Source organism: Lissotriton vulgaris, chromosome 10, assembly GCF_964263255.1.
Source record: "Lissotriton vulgaris chromosome 10, aLisVul1.2, whole genome shotgun sequence".
Lineage (NCBI taxonomy): Eukaryota > Metazoa > Chordata > Amphibia > Caudata > Salamandridae > Lissotriton > Lissotriton vulgaris.
In genome coordinates this window covers 795,094,376-795,115,302 of record NC_141698.1, presented here as the reverse complement: position 1 = coordinate 795,115,302, position 20,927 = coordinate 795,094,376, and the positions used below count along the sequence as shown (strand labels likewise).

At 39.8% G+C, this 20,927-nt stretch overlaps 1 protein-coding gene across 1 annotated transcript in view; it reads left to right on the top strand.

Moving 5' to 3' along the window:
• The window catches only part of DNAH11 (dynein axonemal heavy chain 11), a 3,435,931-nt gene that overhangs the window by 768,756 nt on the left and 2,646,248 nt on the right, over nucleotides 1-20,927 (top strand). Inside the window, exon 11 of the mRNA XM_086939827.1 lies at nucleotides 19,689-19,703. Coding sequence (XP_086795953.1) covers nucleotides 19,689-19,703 — 15 coding nt within the window. The remainder of the gene's footprint in view (nucleotides 1-19,688; nucleotides 19,704-20,927) is intronic.

The following is a 20,927-nucleotide window of genomic DNA, read 5'->3' as shown; positions in this document are numbered from 1 at the left end:
CTAATAAGTCATGCAAACAGCTCCACTGTCAAACTAGACCTACACAGATAAAGGATAAACCTTTATTTGTTGATTTTTACATATTCTTTAACTGCTCATTCACCCAAAGGTACCATGGTGCTTGTTGAAAATGGATTATGGAAATCACAACAAAGACGTTGTACACCAACTGATGCTGGCCTAAATATCCAGGTTTTTCATAGCCCTTCTGAATTATAGCAGATTAATTTATTTTCTAAATTCCAATAAAAGTAAATAAAAGTAAATTCCACAACTTAGCTGCCAGGATTGAAAACAATCTGCTTCATAAGGTAGCCAACAGCCCTATCCCGGTCTATTTTAACATTCTTTGTTGTCGTGTAGTTACTATCGATCGGTAGAAGCTGTGCATTATTAGGACAACATAAACTAAGGGCTTAGTGTCAAGACTAATTCCAGGCACCTCCACAGGATATGTTTGCCTATAGACCAGCTAGCTCACAGAGCCACTGTAAGCCCCCCTAACCTAACAGGGAGCGAATGTTTCCTGGCAACCACTGAACATGACTACCCTGATCCCTCTGGGAACATAGAAACAGTACAGTACCTTTTTCTCAGTCACTCATGCTTACTTATTCTCAGAGAAATATACAGAGAATACTCAGTGGAACAGTTTCAGTAATATTCATTGACGCAATGTTATTTTTACATAAAATACGTGTGCTGCAATGATTAGTAGGCAGAAGCAGATAAACGTGATTACAAGCACCAAAAGCTTAAACAGTAGATATAGTTCAACCATGGTGCTGAACAATTGTATATATGATGGTATATAAACAAGGCAGTAATCTAGTGTATCCTTACTGTGCAAACCCTAGTCTAAGTCTACCCAGAGTGTATGTAGGTGCAGAGCCAAGAACACCCCCAAGGGACGATTCAGCCCCATTACCTGATGGTATATATTGAAGGACCCCATCTTGGTCACGAACTAAACACCCCTCACGAGATTCTAACCGCTGCATGGTGATTTTGGCAGCATGCAAGGACCCTTGTTGTCAGGGGAAGTACCTCCTCTATAAATCTATTGGGATGCTCATCTTTCTTTAAAAAAATCAGCCTTTTGATGTGCGCATACATTAGTAATGTTGTGGATATGTTGATAGCCCTATCGCGCCATGGATGAAGACGGTGATGACATTTGTATGTAGTTAGAAATAAGACCTTGTACATGATGTTCAGGGCATTGTGATATGTTGCGTGAAACTAGATGTGAAAACAAGTTTAGTTTCAGAGAAATTGATCCAACATAGTCGTGCATGCAAATATGTGCAAAAGGTCACAGCTGGAAATGTTATTTGTGAGGACCATGGCGGAGCCAGGGCTCAAAAGCTGCAGCTACACATGACGTGAAAAAAACACATGGATTCTGCTGGGCAAAACATGTTGACTTCATGTCAGTTTTGGGGTGTATTGTTTTGCAGGTTCTAGACCCAGCCACACAAGTGGGGTATCATTTTTATCCATAGGCATGTGGGAACACAGAATAGTAGAATATTTTTTACCAATTGTATTTCTTTGTATTCATGCCTTCCAAATGTAAGCCAGTGTGTGAGAAAGAAGACATTTTGCAAAATGCCCTTTGATTCATATGTTAGTGTGGGAACCCAAAAATGTAGAGATGTAGTAATAACCGTGGCTTCCTAACTGGGTATCTGGTATATGTTTAAAAAATAAATAGGTTTTCCTCATGCCTATTTTTCAATCTTTATATTGTACTATATGAATTGCTCTATTCCACATGCACAATAAAACACATTATAAGGTGCATCTCAGTTGCTGGCTCTGGGTATCTTATGTTCTTGATACGCTCCTTCTCCCACCTGCCTGCAAAAACCTGAAACAGCCTTTCCCTCTACCTTCGGACCACGCTCACCCTGCAGGATTCAGAGAGGGACTAAAGAGGTGAGGAGCAGTGCTTTCCAAATTCGGATTGATTGATTGATGAATGTACAAACTCCACACATCTCCACAGTCAGTAGTGTCTAGAAGACAAACCAGTTTATTGATTTTGTAAGTCAGCCTTAGTGACGAGAATTTACAGATGAAAACATTGCCATTAATATCATTTTTGTTCTACCCATTTTCATGTTTTCTTTAGTTGAACATTTACCTTCTTTGGGAAAACCTTCAGGGATCTACAAAAATGACACATTGCTGAATTGAGAATTTTATCTACTTTTCAGAAATATATAACTTTCTGGTAGCACCCATGGGTTTTGCACCTCTTTAAACCACAAACTGGAAGTAGATTGAACGTACAAAAATCAGGAAAATTAACTACCTCTTTCAAAAATGGCAAACTGTGGTAAAAAGAAACGTTAATACAACTGCATGTTCTTAAAAGCCGGGAAGGTGGTGATTTTAGCACAGCAAAACTTTCGTTGATGCTATGTTTAGGGAAAAGAAACTTTCTGAAGCTTTTTTTTCCTATTCTTCTCCAAAAAAGCCAAACTGTAGTCATATTTTTGCTATTTCCTCTGTCCCCTTCAGGGGAATCCACAAACCCCGGCAACCTTTAGAATCCCGATGATGTTGGGGTAAAAATGAGGCAAATTTGGCATGGATACCTTATGTAGAAATAAATATGTTGACCTATAGATGAATTACCCCTAAAAGGAAAAAAGAAAAGGCTTAGCACTTGGTGGAAAAGCCTCAGGGGTTAAAGCCTTGTGGTGACCTCGCTACTCATCTAAAAGAAGAAAATAGCATCACTTATGTTTTGCCATACATTATTATTACAGTTGAGCAGGGTAGTTACAATGCTTCCTGCCAGCAGAGAGTGTGAAAGACAGACAATGTAGTAGAATGGCAGCTGTGCCTAAATAATTAAAGGAGTAGGTAAACTCCTCCTTTGGTCCGCAACTAGGAACTGGGACAAGGGGATGTAGGGCTCAAGATAACAAGCCACTACATTCTCTGACTTCAATGGCCTACTTGAATAACTGCATTTACCAAGTCCCTAAATCATTTCATTCTTCTATCTCAATCAGGCTTATCAAAACAGCAGATAGCAGGCAAAATTCCCAAAGGAACAGGCAGAGTGCAGCCAGCATCCCAGGCACAAGCTGTGGCGTTGGCTTCTCTACCTAGTCATGTTCAACAGGAACTTTACACAGAGAAGAAGAGGCGTTCCGCTTGGGTGCCCCTATTTTAAAATGAGTATCAAGTCTTACAGGCTACTTTTTCTGAAACCCAACTTGACTGGCAATTCTGATTGCTGGACATAAACTCCTTGTCCTATCTTCTGAATCCCGTTTGGCCATAAAGAGATCCATCTGGAGAGGCAGTGTTAAAAAAAATTGTAGGAAAAAGCTAACTTATAATATGCATTTTTACACATGATCCTACATATGCAGACCAGACTGACATAGTTGCAATTGAAACACATTTCCTAGTGAAGTTATTCATGTGTTTTAGTTGGGCAACACATGTCTCTATAAACCTCCATTTTGAACAAGATGGATGCAATTTCTGTCACTCACTCTTACCTTCTCAGCTGCCTGCATCCTCTCCCCACAGTCTTCAGAGAACACACAGGTAAACAATCACATAATGGTTTATTTCCATTGCAGTAGTTGCCTTGCAAGTGTTGACCTTTCTATGGTAAGTTTCTATCTCATTAGTTTCTTTACTGGATTAATTCATTGAAAGTATTATTGTTTAATGCTTCATTATTGTTCTTACATCTCTGGATGACATTAGCATTGAGGGTGTTAATAGTTTCTTTTTTGAATCAGGGCGATGTTTATTGTGTAATGTAATAACTTTTATTATTCTTGTGTGTGATTTGCTAAAGAATTGATACTTTTGCTCACATGAAGATGAGTTTGTGTGACAAATTTTCTGTGCAATAATTGTGTATAAGAACCCCTTGATTCTACAGGTGAGTCAGAAGACTTTCCTTTTCTGCAAGGGAAGCTACCCAGATTCATTCAGATTTTGCTGCTCATTTGGACATAGAATATTTTCTGATTTTGGCATACTCTGTATAACTTGCATCTGAGAGCCTGCATGGCATTGACTATATTCTGCTTATATTTAATTTTCAAAATAAAACCCTTTAACTTTTCATTGATTTAGAACTCAGTTAATAAGAAAGCCCTGTTCACCGTATTGTTTTACTCTGATAATTGATATTTGGGAAGATGGGTTAATGCAGGGACACGTTGTCTCATGAAACGGAGGTTTTACACTTCTCTGATCAAGTAAACTGTGGTAAATCTGAATTAGTTTGAATGGGGTACAGTTTGCTTGCACAAATATCTGCAGCAGAGGATGGTAGCATGTTAAAGAGTACCTCCTTTTTCTAAGAGACCTCTTCTAAGTTTCCTTTTACCCATTATGCCCAGTAATGGCCGATGGTTGATTTTCCAGTAAAGTTCCCGATTTCCAGCCTAGAGGTGTGACTTACATTGCTGTTCCTGAACAATTTGGAATTGAAGTATGAACAGACCAAAATGATTCTGTGAGTAGTGTATTTTTGAGGTGTTTGTGGAGTACTGCTGAAGTTTTGAATTTGTGAGATGATTTTTATCCTGTGAAGTGCTTGGCTATGCAATGTTGATTCTGGGTTCAGGTGGTGGTTTGATCACTGTTGGGCTGATCTTTTATTCATATTTGTGATTCTTATTTTATAAACAATTTGTTTAACTATTGGTTGAATTGGTTATCGATTTGTCAAAATCCAAGAACTCAAGTTAAGTTTGGGTTCACTTGTCTGCATAAGGTAGTGCGAGGTGCTGCATGCACAGGCATAGAGGTTTTTAATTGACCCGTTTCTTTTTCAATGTTGTATTTCTAATCTAGTTTTATGTGCTTTGCTCCCAAGTGCACAGGAGTAGGTGCATTAGCCAGGTTGGGGTATTGCTGGACATTGGTCTGCCTAGTGTGAATTGTTTAAGACAATTCCGTAAAAGATGTTGTTCCTTTTTTTGTTGTTTTTATTCCTACCCAAATAGCGTCATATACTAGAATACATAACAATAGATCATACAAAATAGAAACAGTTCTGCAAAATACAAAAAAGCACCTCAGTAATAATGATAGCTAAAATATAGTATATGCAGTTTAGAGCTAAAAGGTTGAAAGCAGACTAAAAAGCATTGCAATTCCTTCTTGAAGAAGAAAAGACCCTTACGTCCTATTTCTAGTATATGGGGTCTGCAAAAGTGCAATAGATCACTTAGAATAAATATCAATGGATCATAGATAATCGTAGCAATTCTAATAGGGTTGTACAAAAATCCAATTAAATTACTTAGAGAGACAAACACCACATATGAGCTAATCCAAAATGAGAGCAGTTGCTGAATATAGCATATACAGTTTGCAACTAGAAAGTTAAGACCAAGCTAAAGCAAACATTGCAATTCATTCCTATTGGGAGTGAAGCCTTTACAGCCACCTTATTCCAGCCTATCTATCAGAAACCTATCTAAGGAGAAGCCTGCCATCATCACTATTGAACCCCTATCCCCATACTTAAGGCCCCCTAGCTTCTTTACTCCATTTTGAAACATGTGCCCAGCTTTTGGCCTGCCTGCCCCTACATGCATACAAGGCTGTCTCTTAATTATATATTAATTAATTATATATTCCAAGAAGTCTAGCTAGCCACATCTGAAAAGGCAGATGGCTATACGTCCTTCCATCTAGTGGCTAGCATTATCATAAATATTGCTGATCCCACAAATATACAATATTCCTGTGCAGTATCAAGCTCCAAGGAGCTATCATATCCCGGGAGCAGCAGGGTAGGGGTTAGTTTAAGGCTCTGTCCAAACGTGCTTTCCCAGAAGTTGTGTAACCCATTCTTTAAAACACAGCTTGTTACACTCCTAAAACTTCTGAGTCAATGTGGCCCCACATCTAGAACACCTATCATCTGCTCTTTTTCCCCAATCAAATAATTTAGCAGGTATAAAATACAAATTAAATACAGTTTTATACAATTGAGGCTTTAAACCAGTAGATAAAAGTATTTTCGCAGTTAATGATAGTATCATATAAATATCCACATCTGGGTTGTTCAGCTTGCTTTGCCCCCTGTCTCGGTCTTTTCTAAGTCACCTGGTAATTCATGTATCAGAAGGCTATAAATATTCCTAATTTTGCTAGGCTTCCTGGTGATCACTTTTAACATATCGTATCCAGATTTACCACTGGTCTACATTTGGTAAGGATATTCCTAGCCTGCACAAATTTAAAATGGTGATTATTTGGAATCCCGAATTCCTGCTGCATCCTGGAAAAGTGGAAGATTTCCTCTCCCACATAGAGATATCCAAGTATAACCAAACCTAGCACTTCCCATTCCCCTCCCATTGAAAAGATGTTGTTCCTGTTGCTCTCCTGTTTGTTGTATTAGAGATTTTTCTCATCTTAACTGCTGACTCTCTTCTTATTTAGGTTGAGCAGCAAGGTTTATATTGTGAAAATGTAAGTGAAAATAAGGTTCTGTAATTGTTTTCCTCATTCACAGAGTAGTTGTACTGTGATTTGTTAATTAGCCAGTGAGCTGTCCTGGGTCATTGGTTGGTTGCTGACAGAGCCATGTTGGGATTGGTTGCTCTTTGCTAGTTTGTTTTGTGTGATTTTTTGATCATTTTAGAAGAAAATATTGGGTGCTAAGTTGAAAAGACTAGAGTTTCTTTTGTATCTTCTACATAAATTACCTGCAGAAAGAACTCTTTCAGAAATGATAATAAACATTGGGTGCTCTACGTGTACCTAGATTTCTTGATGATATATATGTCTTCTGATAGAAACTTAGTTTACTTTAGAAGGTACCTTTAACATTAGAAAGCTAGATTTGTGTAAAGAAATTATAAATGAATAAAATCTGTTTCCTCGGCCCCCACAGTTCAAGGTATTCAACAAAGAGGCTTGAATGGCCACATAAATGAAAAGAAAAAAAATGACAAAGCAAATTAAGGGTTCGTTTAGATAGTGATGTGGTTAGAAAACAAGTGGCATAGACAAGAAATGTTGGAAGGATGAAATGATGGAGAATGTAATAGTTTTGCCAGCAATATTTAAAGAAACTGATGACAGAAAGAAAACCAGAGAGGGAGAAAAGAAGAACCATGATACAGGTGAGGATCATTTTATTAATAAACTTTTACATTGAACTCCTCCTTATATTAACAGGACAAAGGGACTGATATGGGTTCCGATGGAGGACTGGATATGAGTGCAGCAAGAGATAGTACAACTCTACAGATACAGAGCCCAGATATAGACATGTAGTTCTGAGTACAATAGCGAATACTCCACCTGAAACTCAAGTGACAACTTTGCTGAGTACTAGCAGACATACCCCAGCTGTCCCTCAAATTCAAACTGATCCACCTGTTATTACAGTTGTGGCTGATGAAATTCATAAACAGCAAACTATAAGTGTTTGTCTCTTGAAAATTTTATTTCGAGAAATATTACAAGGGACAATTTATCTAAATAGTCTACTGTCTTAAAATGTGAAGGAAATTAGGCACTTGATCAAAGAAGTAGCCAGATGTGTGAATGAAAGACATGATAAATGAGAGAATTTAGGTGATGAATATCAATATCAGTAAAAGGAAGAATGTGAGGAAGAATTACATAATAGATTTTACTCAAGATGAGTTGAAGGGATTTGGTTTGATGATCTTAAGAGCTTATATGAAATAATTAATTGATACTATAATGGAATGGGGTGATATTAAGAAATACAGAGAGATGGAAGAGAGGGACAGCAATCAAAAAGAAAGTTAAAGAATCAGAGTAAGACAGTTAGAATCAGGAACAATTTTGCAGTTTACTTTAACCCCTTCGAAGCTAATGACGAGCTGGGCTCGTCATGGCGCTTACCTGCCGTGCGCGGATGACAAGGCCAGCTCATCATAGATTATTGTGATTTTCATTTTTCAGCGCAGGACGGGAAAACGCCTAGCAGCCATGTGGTTAAAAAGATATTTGGGGGCAATTTAGCACATATGCCATGGGTGAGAGCTGATGTTTATGCTTTTACTACAGAGTTTCCAAAACTGAGAGGAGCCTGAAAGGTGGTACAAGGAGGTCCATAGGTTGACAATGACTGATTTGAATTCATTTTTTGAGATTCTTATCTCTAATGATTTGTGCTCTGAATGTGAGGTTGCTGATTCATGGCCAACTGGCAACCTTCTAGAGTTGCTCCTAATACTGCTCCTTCTGAGAGGTGCCTAAAAAGAATATTAATTGGTCAAAAATATTGAGAACCTTACAGGAACCTAATTCAGTGCATGCCTATTATGAGAGTCTCGTGCAGATTTGTAAGATGCACAGCAGAGTTGATGATCCCAAGAAAGAGTGTGTCAGTGGTTTCATTTCTGCTTTGATTATAAGGTTGCGTCCAAAACTAAGTAGTCACATACAGCAAAGTGAAATGTGTTGGCAGAGAAAGAGTATAGATGGGATTTTGAAACTTGCCAAATATAGGCATTGATAGGTCTGATGTGAAGCAGAAGAGAATCACAAAGAAGTTGATTGTTGAAAAGACAAAACAAATTGAGGAGAGTGCCCAAAATCAGTTGATGGGTTCTGATATGGGATATGTGAAATCGGGAAATATTAGAATGAATGGAATAACTCAAATACAAGGTGTGAGAGTGGGAAATGGATCGATGCAAAGTGCAAAGTGATGGAAAAGGAATGATGAGGAATTTTGGAATGAATGCAAATATTAAAAAAGGGCCCTGCTGGCCACTTCTGTTGTAGAATTAGGCATTGGTTTGGGAAGGCAGGGCAAACCCAGATAGAATCGCTAATGGGTTTGTTCCACAGATGCAGAAAAATTCATTACCAATGGTCCCAACCCAACAGACTGGTTTACAGAGTATGCATGATCAGAAATTGCATCGAATGATGCTGCTTTAAGATCCAGTGTTGCAGCACAAATGATTCTGAGTAATAATTTGTCTTCGTTTTCTTCCGGGGGTAACTCCCAGTGATGGTGCTTGAGAGGAGAGGAGGATTGCCTATTTGAAGTAGGCTTGGAGCTAGACCAAAGTTGCCCATACATTAATGGTGAAGTCAGTGGCCCCCCATTTCATTTTTAATCAATACAGGATTTACCCATTCTACAGTTCATTCCCTAACCTGCTAATCTCAGAGAGAATCCCAAATTCTAGAGATAATTTTCAAATTGCTAATAAGGTTACAACATATGTCCAAGTTAGAATAGAATGAATGGAGAATACATTTGATCTGTGTGATTCAAGTCCTGTGACTTTGTTTGGCATGGGCTTGCTTCACAAAAATGACTTGCACGATTTACTGTACACCTGAAGGTATTGTGATTAAACACACGTTTAGAGAGTTCAGTTGTTTCTAGCTTTAACCTAAGATGACCTACCTCTGGATTTAAGACATGCTGTCAAGGAGAAGTGGGATTTCTGTGGCAAATAAGTGGACCCCTCATGTCTAGGGCTTAGCTTAATTGCAGGGGAGCAATGAAAGGTTTTGCCTGCCAAGGGGGGACAGCTGCTCTTTATTTACTGCCAATAGATACGCAGCTCTAACAGACCTAAATAGCTGTGATTGACTAACTCGACCTTTGACACCTGAAATTGGCTATAATATGGAAGCTAGCAGTTCCCTGTAATGGCAAACCCAATTGTAGCATGGGAAAGGGTTGATGTAATTGTCCAACCAGCCATCCACTGTAGATAATTTCCCCTCTATACCAATACATTCAAGCCCCGAGGATCTGACATCCAGTACAGAGATGGCAAGAGTGATTCCAAAACTTAACATCTATCACATCTTGCTTTCCTGTAATAGAGCTGGGTATAAAAAACATAATAAGGAGTGGTATAATGTAGTTGCACCCCATCAAATCCTATTCTTCCAAGAGACGTGGACCCCATTTCTGTTAATGATTATCTTTGTTTTAACACACCGGTCATCCCACATTCCAAACAGTGTGTCCACACCACCACTAGCCGTGTTGCCACACAACACGTAGGCACGCTGTTTGGAACATGCGGGAACTCCCAATTGAACGTATCATGGTTCTAGGAACATAACAGATTTGGAAAGGAGGATGCACATCATACACGGAGTGTGCAGGCTTTATTTTTGGCATCAAAGGTATCAAAAGAGGATTATGAGATTATAGCATTTCTGGTCCGTGAGACTTTAATTGGGAATTTTGACATTGTGATATGTAAATTGGAGGAAACATTGTATAACTGCTACATTAGCAAGCCTTGAGGAAGCCAAGGGGGGCAGAACAAGCATCAGCTGCTGCCCTATGTAAAGAAATACAATTTGAATTTGAAATTGATCTACAGCTACGGTTACACCTAATTTTGCGGGACTCTTTTATGTGTGATTACATTGCTCGCTTTGGTGCATAATGCAAGCAGGATAAAAGTAACTTTTGTATGGTGTGCTCTGGTGTCTTTAATTGATATTAACAAGCTGAAGTGTTTTGAAGAACCAGGATGGTATACTGGTAACATTTGAGGAGAGAGGGCAGAGCCAAAGGCACCAGACCCAGCTATCCCCAATCCAGCCCACCCATAGAGGCAGAATGTTTTTTGCCAGGTTTTCTTCTTCATACCCCTCCATAAGAAGAGACCGCATTGGTATGCATTTCAATTTTAAAATAAAGTTCTAGTGTGGTGTATAATTCCACAAGGGTATACTAAAAGTCCCTCAATCTTTAGTCAAATTATGAAGAAAGATCTGGAATATTTGAGGTTACTGTGTAACTCAGTCCTAGTGCAGTATATTTGTAACCTATTGCTAAGATAAAAGAAGACTAAACTTGACACAGCTGCTTTGCTGAATCATTTACCTGACAGTGGTCACAAAGGTACCCCAATGAAAATGCAGTTTTCTAAAAAAAAAGGAAGCAATCTGTCTTGGTCACCTTATTGAGAATGGCTTAAGGAAAGTCTAAAGAATGCGTGCCTGAAATTCTGAAAATGAATCCTTTTGCAACCCAGAGGAAGGTGAGAATGTTCCTGGGAATTGTTAGCTACTGTCATCAGTGGATTCCAATGTTTACCTTGATTGCTAAACAATTAATAAGGTTGACTCACTGTGACTAAAAGAACCCGGTACTATTTGGCAAACAGTGTTCAGAGGCATTCTGGGTACTGGGAGAGTTTTTATGTAACACACTCACCCTTGGAAGGCCTGACTATAATTTGATCTTTTTTTACTGCTCTGGGGAAAGGGGATGTGCGTTATCATTTCTTGCAAACGGATGTGAGAAATTTGAGACCAGTGGCCTACTTTTCAGCTATTCTGGAGCCAGTAACCAAGGCTTCCTGGTTGGCTGAAATTGGTTGCAGCTGTTGCATTGACATTGAACGTATTGAAGGAATAGTAATGGGACATACTTTAATTGTATATTTCCCACACTCGGTTAAGATCCTGTTGACATGTACAATGACTCCACATTGACAGTTGATTAACCAGATATGAGCAAGTCATTCTTGCAGGAGAGAACATCTCAATTAAGAGATGCAATTCTCTTAGTCCAGTGACACTGCTTTCTATTCCAGACATAGACTGTGAATACAGGGATACTGATGAAACGGAGGATGAAGATAATGAGAGAAAGCATGCTTGTATTGCCATCACCAAATTTGTACCAAACAAATGGAGACCAGACATTAAAGAAATCTTTTGGAAATGCCTGATCTAACTCTATTTATTGATGATTCCTGTTTGAGAGACCAGTATGGAGGATTGAATGCTGCCTATGCAGTATGTTCCATTTCCAAACTTTTTGAAGCATCCTATTTGCTTAATGTAACTTCAGCACAAGTGGCAGAGTTGGTTGCATTGACAAGAGCTTGTTGCCTGTCAGAAAATGTAAATGTGACAATTTGTACAGACATAAATAGACACAACAATTGGTGAGGTGCCCTCAACAGTCTGCCAAATGCTTATTCACCTGATCAGCAGATCATAAGCAAACACCCAAAGAGTTCTCTGTGTGCTGCTAACTGTGCTTGACCTAATCTCAAGGCAATTCCAAGAATTGGACGAGGATGGCTCTCTCATATAATGTGACATGCTTCATCATTTGCCACCTTGTCCCACCCTGGTAAGGTCTTACTACCAGGGCAGACTCAACCTCAGAATGGGGCTTTTCTGAGGGAGTTTGAAGATATTTCTATTCTTCCAGGATAGTGTTTTAGGCCTAGTTTAAAAAACCTTAGGATAAACCACCAAAATATCCTTAAATATGGTGGTATCCTAGGTTATTTAAAACGATTACCAAGGGGTAAATACAGGAGGCATACTTAGGTATAATGGCCTGTTTGGGTCACTGTATATGACTAAGTATTCATGCCAACATGTTTCTGACTTTGTTAAGCCCTGGGTCTAAGGCATTCATCAGGGCCATGTCTATGACTCGCTACACTGCAAGTAGTAAGTGTTGAGTGAGCATAGATGTAAAGAGAGGACCAAATGGTATCGTTATAAGCAACAACCTAGATCTACATGGCTAGGTGCTTCATGGTCTGTTCGAGGTTGGCTTCACCTGTAGTCACACTTTCATCAAGGTAGAGATCCCATCCTTCTCCTACTGTACCCCTTCAAACAGCCATCTGGTGCTGTGTATTTATAATGACAGCCAGTATGGTTTTGGTGTGGTGCATGATTTTGGTCAACTGTGGTCACAGAGGGGATTTATGATAACTTCTAGAGCATTCTCTATATACTTGATATGTTGGAAGAAATATAGCAGCCAAAAGAGATTTCCGTAGTCAAGTGTCCTATCCGGATCACTGACAGAATTTCGATCTCATAAATATCGACCTACAAGAATATCGAGTCAACAATATCGAGGGCAAAAATATCGACATCCTATCTACAACATGGTAAGTACAAAAATATCGAAAAAATAATATAGATGTAAAAAATATCGATGTTAAAAATATCGATTTTTTTTCTTTTAATATATTAATGTAAAATTAAGTATATAACAATAATAAATAAAATATACATATTTAAAGGTATCTAATAATGTTTAAAATTAATAAATAATACATATATATGAATAATACATTAATTAAATATATACAGTAAATATATAATATATATGTACTGAACAATAAGTATTAATAATTATTTTACTAATTTATAAATTAATAAAATATATTCTAAATTACTAATACATTTACAAACATAAAACAATAACATAAATAAAATGTAAGTAATATAAGAAATAAAATAAACATTTAATTTTTTTACAATTAATTATATAAAACGTTGGATAGCGTAAGGGTAAAAATTACTATTCCTACCCCAGAGAGTGAAACAGTAGGGAAAGCGTTTGATAGCGTAGGGGTAAAATTACTATTCACACTCCAGAGAGTACAACAGTAGGGAAAGCGTTGGATAACGTACGGGTAAAAATTACTATTCCCACTCCAGAGAGTGCAACAGTAGGGAAAGCGTTGGATAGCGTAGATGTAAAAATTACTATTCCCACTCCAGAGAGTGCAACAGTAGGGAAAGCGTTGGATAGCATAGGGGTAAAAATTACTATTCCCACTCCAGATAGTGCAACAGTAGGGAAAGCGTTGGATAGCGTAGGAGTAAAAATTACTATTCCCACTCCAGAGAGTGCATCAGTAGGGAAAGCATTGGATAGCGTAGGGGTAAAAATTACTATTCCCACTCCAGACAGTGCAACAGTAGGGAAAACGTTGGATAGCGTAGGGGTAAAAATTACTATTCCCACTCCAGAGAGTGCAACAGTAGGGAAAACGTTGGATAGCGTAGGGGTGAAAATTACTATTCCCACTCCAGAGAGTGCAACAGTAGGGAAAGCATTGGATAGAGTAGGGGTAAAAATTACTATTCCCACTCCAGAGAGTGCAACAGTAGGGAAAGCATTGGATAGCGTAGGGGTAAAAATTACTATTCCCACTCCAGAGAGTGCAACAGTAGGGAAAGCATTGGATAGCGTAGGGGTAAAAATTACTATTCCCACTCCAGAGAGTGCAACAGTAGGGAAAGCATTGGGTAGCGGAGGGGTAAAAATTACTATTCCCACTCCAGAGAGTGCAACAGTAGGGAAAGCGTTGGATAGCGTAGGGGTAAAAATTACTATTCCCACTCCAGAGAGTGCAACAGTAGGGAAATCGTTGGATAGCGTAGGGGTAAAAATTACTATTCCCACTCCAGAAAGTGCAACAGTAGGAAAAGCATTGGATAGCGTAGGGGTAAAAATTACTATTCCCACTCCAGAGAGTGCAAAGCTTTGGATAGCGTAGGGGTAAAAATTATTCTTCCCACTCCAGAGAGTGCAACAGTAGGGAAAGCGTTGGATAGCGTAGGGGTAAAAATTACTATTCCCACTCCAGAGAATGCAACAGTAGAGAAAGCATTGGATAGCGTAGGGGTACAAATTACTATTCCCACTCCAGAGAGTGCAACAGTAGGGAAAGCATTGGATAGCGTAGGGGTAAAAATTACTATTCTCACTCCAGAGAGTGCAACAGTAGGGAAAGCGTTGGATAGCATAGGGGTAAAAATTACTATTCCCACTCCAGAAAGTGCAACAGTAGGGAAAGCATTGGATAGCGTAGGGGTAAAAATTACTATTCCCACTCCAGAGAGCGCAACAGTAGGGAAAGCATTGGATAGCATAGGGGTAACAATTACTATTCCCACTCCAGAGAGTGCAACAGTAGGGAAAGCGTTGGATAGCGTACGAGCAAAAAATACTATTCCAACTCCAGAGAGTGCAACAGTAGGATAGTATAAGGGTTAAAATAACATACGTATAAAAAAACGATTTTTGTAATTATAAAAAAATAAACTATTAAATAACTATAAACCATATACAATACCTATACTTAATTATAAAACACATGCTTAGCAAAATATATTTTACCTAAAATAAATTTAAAATAATACCATTTAATAATATTTAATTACCAATTAATAATTAATTAACAATTATATTATTAACAATACAATTAGTTTTAATACATTATTCATTAATTAAATTTACTTTACTTCCCACCATATTTCCCTATGAAACCACTACCCACAACATAACACATTTATCCATTCATGAATTAATGAAAAATAATTAGCAAATATTTAAAATTAATTAAATATTAATTAAAATTAATTACAAATGAATTACATTTATTTAATAATTCCTACTAATTATTAAATAATTAACCATAATTAAATTACTCCCCACCCTATTCCCACATCCCGCTACAGAAAATATATATCAATTAATCAATTAATTTAGTTTTTTTCCAATTAATTAATAATTAGCAAATAATTATAATTAATTAATTATTCCTACTAATTATTAATCAACTTACCATAATTAAATTACTTCCCACCCTATTCCCCTATAAACCCACAACCCACTACAGAACATATATATCAATTAATAAATTAATTAAAACTATTTTCCTATTATTTTCAAATAATTACCAATTAATTATAATTTATTAATAAATCCTACGAATTAATAATCAATTTACCATAATTAAATTACTTCCCACCCTATTCCCCTATAAGCCCACAACCCGCTCCGGTACTAAAACATACAATTATCTTATCAATTAATTTATTATTATATAAAATAATACACATAGTAATTATTTTAAATACTTAAGTTAAACATAGAACACATACATAATAAAAAACTATAAAATAATACAAATATCAATATTAGTGTCATCGACATTAGTAACATCGATATATATGCTATCGATATTACTAACTTCGATATTACTTACATCGATATTAAGAATTTCGATATTACTTACCTTGGGTCGATATTCTGTCCTACGATATTCTTGACTTCGATATTATGCTCCTTCGATATTTCAGACTCGATATTATGGTAGGTCGATATTTCCTACTCGATATTTTGACTGTGTACCGTCCTGTCCTTAAGGCTGGAAAATATCTGGTTACTCTGAGAATAGTTGTGCAGAAAAGGTAGCCAGATATTGCTCATTTCAGCATGAAGCAGTGGTTCAGAAGACAAAATAATCAACCTAGAGTAAATACTATACAAAATGCAGAACATGTGAACTGTTTATTATTGAGTTCAATTCAAACTTATTTGACTTAATTGAGAAACCTTCAAAAGTAAGCTACAGGAGATGATAAAGGAGATGGGGAAAATTGGGTTGCAAGAAAAATCATCAGGATTTGTTTGTTACGTTTAAACACAAATACATTCTTCCATTCTTCATGGTCAAGCTCATTCAAGGCGAGAGACTATGCTTTGAACATTTAGAACGTTTTGAGAAATATACATTTTGGAAATGTTGCTGAAAGCTTATGTTCCAGATATTGGTACGCCAGAACTATCAGAGAAAGATGACATTGACTGTAATGAATCATACTGATAAATCAACAAGCTAATTTACAAGAATTGAAGCAAACTGTGTAGAGATGCCAGTTTTAATGGCGTGAACTATATCTTGGTCATTGTCTGCTTGTTTTATAAATGGGTTGAGACTTATTCCACCCAGAGATGGGGTAGCCTTAAAGTTGCTAAACTTTTGTGCAGGGAGGTAATTTTACGTCTTGCTTGCCAGCTTCTATTGAGTCTGATTGTGGCTCACATTTCAAAAATGAAATTTTGCGGAAAATTTGCACTGCCTCTCAAATTGACCAGAAGTTTCATTGTAGTTTTCGTCCTCAATCTTCTGAGCGGTTAAGAGAATGAATGGGACTCTCAAGAATAGGTTGGTCAAAGTCTGTGCTTCTACTAGTTTGAGATAGCGGGATGCTCTTCCTTTTGTTTTTGATAAGCATCAGATGCACCCCAGACAAAAGGACTGTTTTGCCAGCACACATGAAGTGATAATGGGCCGAGCAATGAAACAGGTTCATACTCCCCCCAGCTGCATTAGTTTCAATAACTGATGACCTCTTGCTAGATTACTGCAAATCTCTGGCTGATATGGTGAAATGTCCCATCAGGTGAATGTAGCAACAGAAGCAACAAAGGAGATATTATGTCATGGGATGAATTCTTGAGACTGGATAGTTGTCCACCAACACATGAGGAAGAACTGCCTAGCAGAATGCTGGTGTGAACCTTATCAGGTGATCTTGATGAGAAACACTACAGTGAAATGTGCTTGAATCTTGTAGTGGATCCACGGCGCTCACACAAAAAAGTGAAGGTGGCTGATGAAGTGGTGAAGATAACCACTACTTCTCAAGATCAATCTCAAGTACATGGTGTGGATCCATGGGGAGGGGGGAAGGACATTCTGAAACTGCTGAAGAAAAACATTACATCATAAAAGTCCAGGTCAGAGAAATTTAATGTCCTGGTGAATTTCTGTTCAGTTTCAAAGGGGGATTAGATCTAGGGGCTGTTGCAATGTCAAAGTCAAAGGCATGAGCGGCAGCAAGAAGTATGCTCTGATCCAAACAATAAAAGGCTACCGTTGAAAATTTGAGTCACAAGAACCCCCAGAGGAAGAAACCATTTCACAATGAATTGTTCAATTAAGATTGATCAGGGTTCAAAAATCCAGTAGTGAGTTGAGAAAACAGGTAAAAGAGCTGAGGGAAATAGTTGTATATTAGAACATGCAAAAGAAAGAATTGTCAAACAGAGAAATACGAGACTAAAGCCATTCTAGTAAAGTTATGAGGCAATTGAACTAGATTCCGAAAATAATGAAATTGAATAACCGGTTGCTAAAAGATCAGATGGAAACTAAGTTCAAGTTCAAGTTCGGGCATTTGTATTTGTATAGCGCACTGCTCACCCAGAGGGTCTCAAGGCGCTTGGGGAAGGGGTTCATTATTTGTCGAATAGCCAGGTTTTAAGTTCTTTTCTGAATAAGATGTGGTTTTGGGTAAGTCGGAGGTGAGTGGGGAGTGAATTCCAGGTCTTGGCAGCAAGGAAGGAGAAGGGTCTGCCACCCATGGTGGATTTTCGGATGCGCGGGACAGCGGCGAGGGCCTGATTGGACGATCTAAGTTGGCGGGTGGGTTTGTAGAAGGACAGTCGAGTGTTGAGGCATTCGGGTCCTAGATTGTAGAGGGCCTTGTGTGCGTGGGTGAGAAGGCGGAATGTAATTCATTTGTTGACGGGAAGCCAGTGGAGGTCTTTAAGGTGTCCGGTGATGTGATCTTGGCGAGGGATGTCTAATATGAGTCTCGCTGATGCGTTTTGGATGCGTTGTAGTTTTTTCTGTAATGTTGCTGTGATTCCGGCGTAAAGTGTGTTACCATAATCCAGACGACTCGTGACCAGTGCGTGGGTGACAGTTTTTCTTGTCTGGAGGGGGATCCAACGGAAGATCTTTTTGAGAATGCGAAGTACGTTGAAGCAGGAGGATGAGACTGCGTTGACTTGTCTGGACATCGAGAGAGAGGAGTCTAGGATAAAGCCAAGGTTACGTGCATGGTCTGTGGGTGTGGGTGCTGTGCCCAGAGCGGAAGGCCACCAAGAGTCGTCCCAGGCAGTGGGGGTAGATCCCAGGATGAGCACCTCCGTTTTGTCTGAGTTGAGTTTTAGGCGGCTATGTTTCATCCATTCGGCTACTTCTTTCATCCCTTCGTGAAGATTGTTTTTGGCGGTGTTAGGGTCTTTGGTGAGGGAAAGGATTAACTGGGTGTCGTCGGCGTACGAGATGATTTTAAGGTTGTGATGACGCGCGATGGAGGCGAGTGGACTCATGTAAACGTTGAAGAGGGTGGGACTGAGTGAGGATCCTTGCGGTAAGCCACAGATGACTTCAGTGGCCTCAGAGTTGAATGGGGGAAGTCGAACTCTTTGAGTTCTCCCAGCGAGGAATGAAGTGATCCAGTCCAATGCTTTTCCTCATATGTCGATGTTGCTGAGGCGTTGTATAAGGGTGCTGTGGCAGACTGTGTCGAAAGCGGCGGAGAGGTCGAGTAGAATGAGGGCCACTGTTTCACCGTTGTCCAGTAGTGTTCAGATGTCGTCAGTTGCTGCAATGAGGGCGGTTTCGGTGCTGTGTTTGGCTCGAAACCCGGATTGGGATTGATCGAGGGAGTTGTTGGATTCAAGGAAGGCGGCGAGCTGGCTGTTGACGGCTTTCTCGATGACTTTAGCCGGGAATGGGAGGAGGGATATGGGTCGGTAGTTTTTGAGTTCAGAGGGGTCTGCTGTGGGTTTCTTCAGAAGGGCGCTGAGTTTGGCGTGTTTCCAGCTTTCTGGAAAGGTGGCAGAGTTGAACGAGCAGTTGATGGCATCTCGGAGGTGGGGTGCGATGATGGAGTCCACTTTGTTGAAGATGTGGTGGGGGCAGGGGTCGGTTGGCGAGCCAGAGTGGATTGAGTTCATTAGGCGGATGGTGTCTTCAGTGATGATTGGGTTCCAGGTGCTAAGGTTGTTAGTTGGCGGAGTAGGATCTGAGGGGGGTGGGGAGGGTTGGACGATGGGAGTATTCTCGAAGCTGTTGTGAATGTCGGCAATTTTGTTGTAGAAGAAGGAGGATAAAGCATCGCAAAGGACTTGGGAAGGAGTGATGTCATTGGATGCAGCGGTGGGGTTGGTGAATTCTTTGACGATGTTGAAAAGTTCCTTGCTGTTGTGAGTGTTGTTGTCGAGACGATCCTTGAATGCTGATTTCTTGGCGGATCGAATCAGTTGATGGTGTTTGCGGGAGGCTGCCTTGAAGGTGGTCATGTTGTCAGTGGTTGGGTTTTTTCTCCATGTTTTCTCCAGGGTACGGCAAAGCTTCTTGGATTTTTTAAGGTCATCATTGAACCAGGGAGCTTTTTTGCTGGTTGATTTGATCTGGTGCTTTTTCAAGGGTGCTAATTCGTCAGCACTGTGGGTGATCCATTGCTTGAGATTGGTGGCCGCTTGGTTTGGGTCCGATGAGAGGGTGGGAGGGTTTTGGTTGAGTGATGTAAGGAGTTGTTCGGAGGTGATTTTGTTCCAGTTTCTTTGAGGAATATGTTGTGGGCGGTTGTGGGTCAGGGAGGATTTGTAGCTGAAGTGAACACAGCTGTGGTCCGTCCAGTGGAGAGCTGTGGTGCGATCGAAGGAGATGTGCTTGCTGGAGGTAAAGATGGGGTCGAGCGTGTGTCCGGCTACATGGGTGGGGGTGTCAACAAGTTGTTTGAGTCCGAGATTGGCCAGGTTGTCCAGAAGGGTGGTGGTGTTGTTGTCGAGTTTGCTTTCAAGGTGGTAGTTGAAGTCTCCTAAAAGAATGTAGTTCTCGGAGGCGAGGGCATGTGGGCTGATGAAGTCCGTGATGTCATCGCTGAATTGAGTGCGGGTTCCTGGAGGCCTGTAGATGAGGGGGCCTCTAAGTGTGGTCCTAGGGTCGGTGTGGATCTGAAAGTGGAGATGTTCGGCGATTGCAAGATTATCATCGGAGCTGGTCGTGATTTTGATGGTGTTCTTATGGATGATGGCGATGCCTCCTCCTGTTTGATTGGTGCGGTCTTTACAGGTAATTTTGTAAGCGTCCGGTATAGCTATGGCGATGTCGGGTGCTGATGATGTGTTCATCCATGTTTCTGCGAGGAAGGCGATGTCTGGTGATGCAGTGTCGAGTAGGTCCCAGAGTTCCGTTGCGTGTCTGTGGACCGAGCGGGTGTTCAGCAGGATGCACTTTAAGAGGTTAGAGTCAGAGTTATGTTTGGGGGAAGTGGATTTGGTGAGGGTCCTGGAGCAGGTGAACTTGCAGGAGTGGCAGGCGAAAGGACCGTGGGTAAGTCCTGGGGTGGCTTCGCAGCATTGTGGTGTACGTCCGGGGTTGAGGGCGAGGAGAGTTGTGGCATCATATGTGGCTCTAGAGGGCTGGGTGCGGCGGGGGACAGGGGGTCTGGCGCTGGGCGCGGTCCAGGCGCGGACGGGAGTAGACGGGCTTACCTTTGGGGCACCTTCGGCGCACATGGGGCACGTC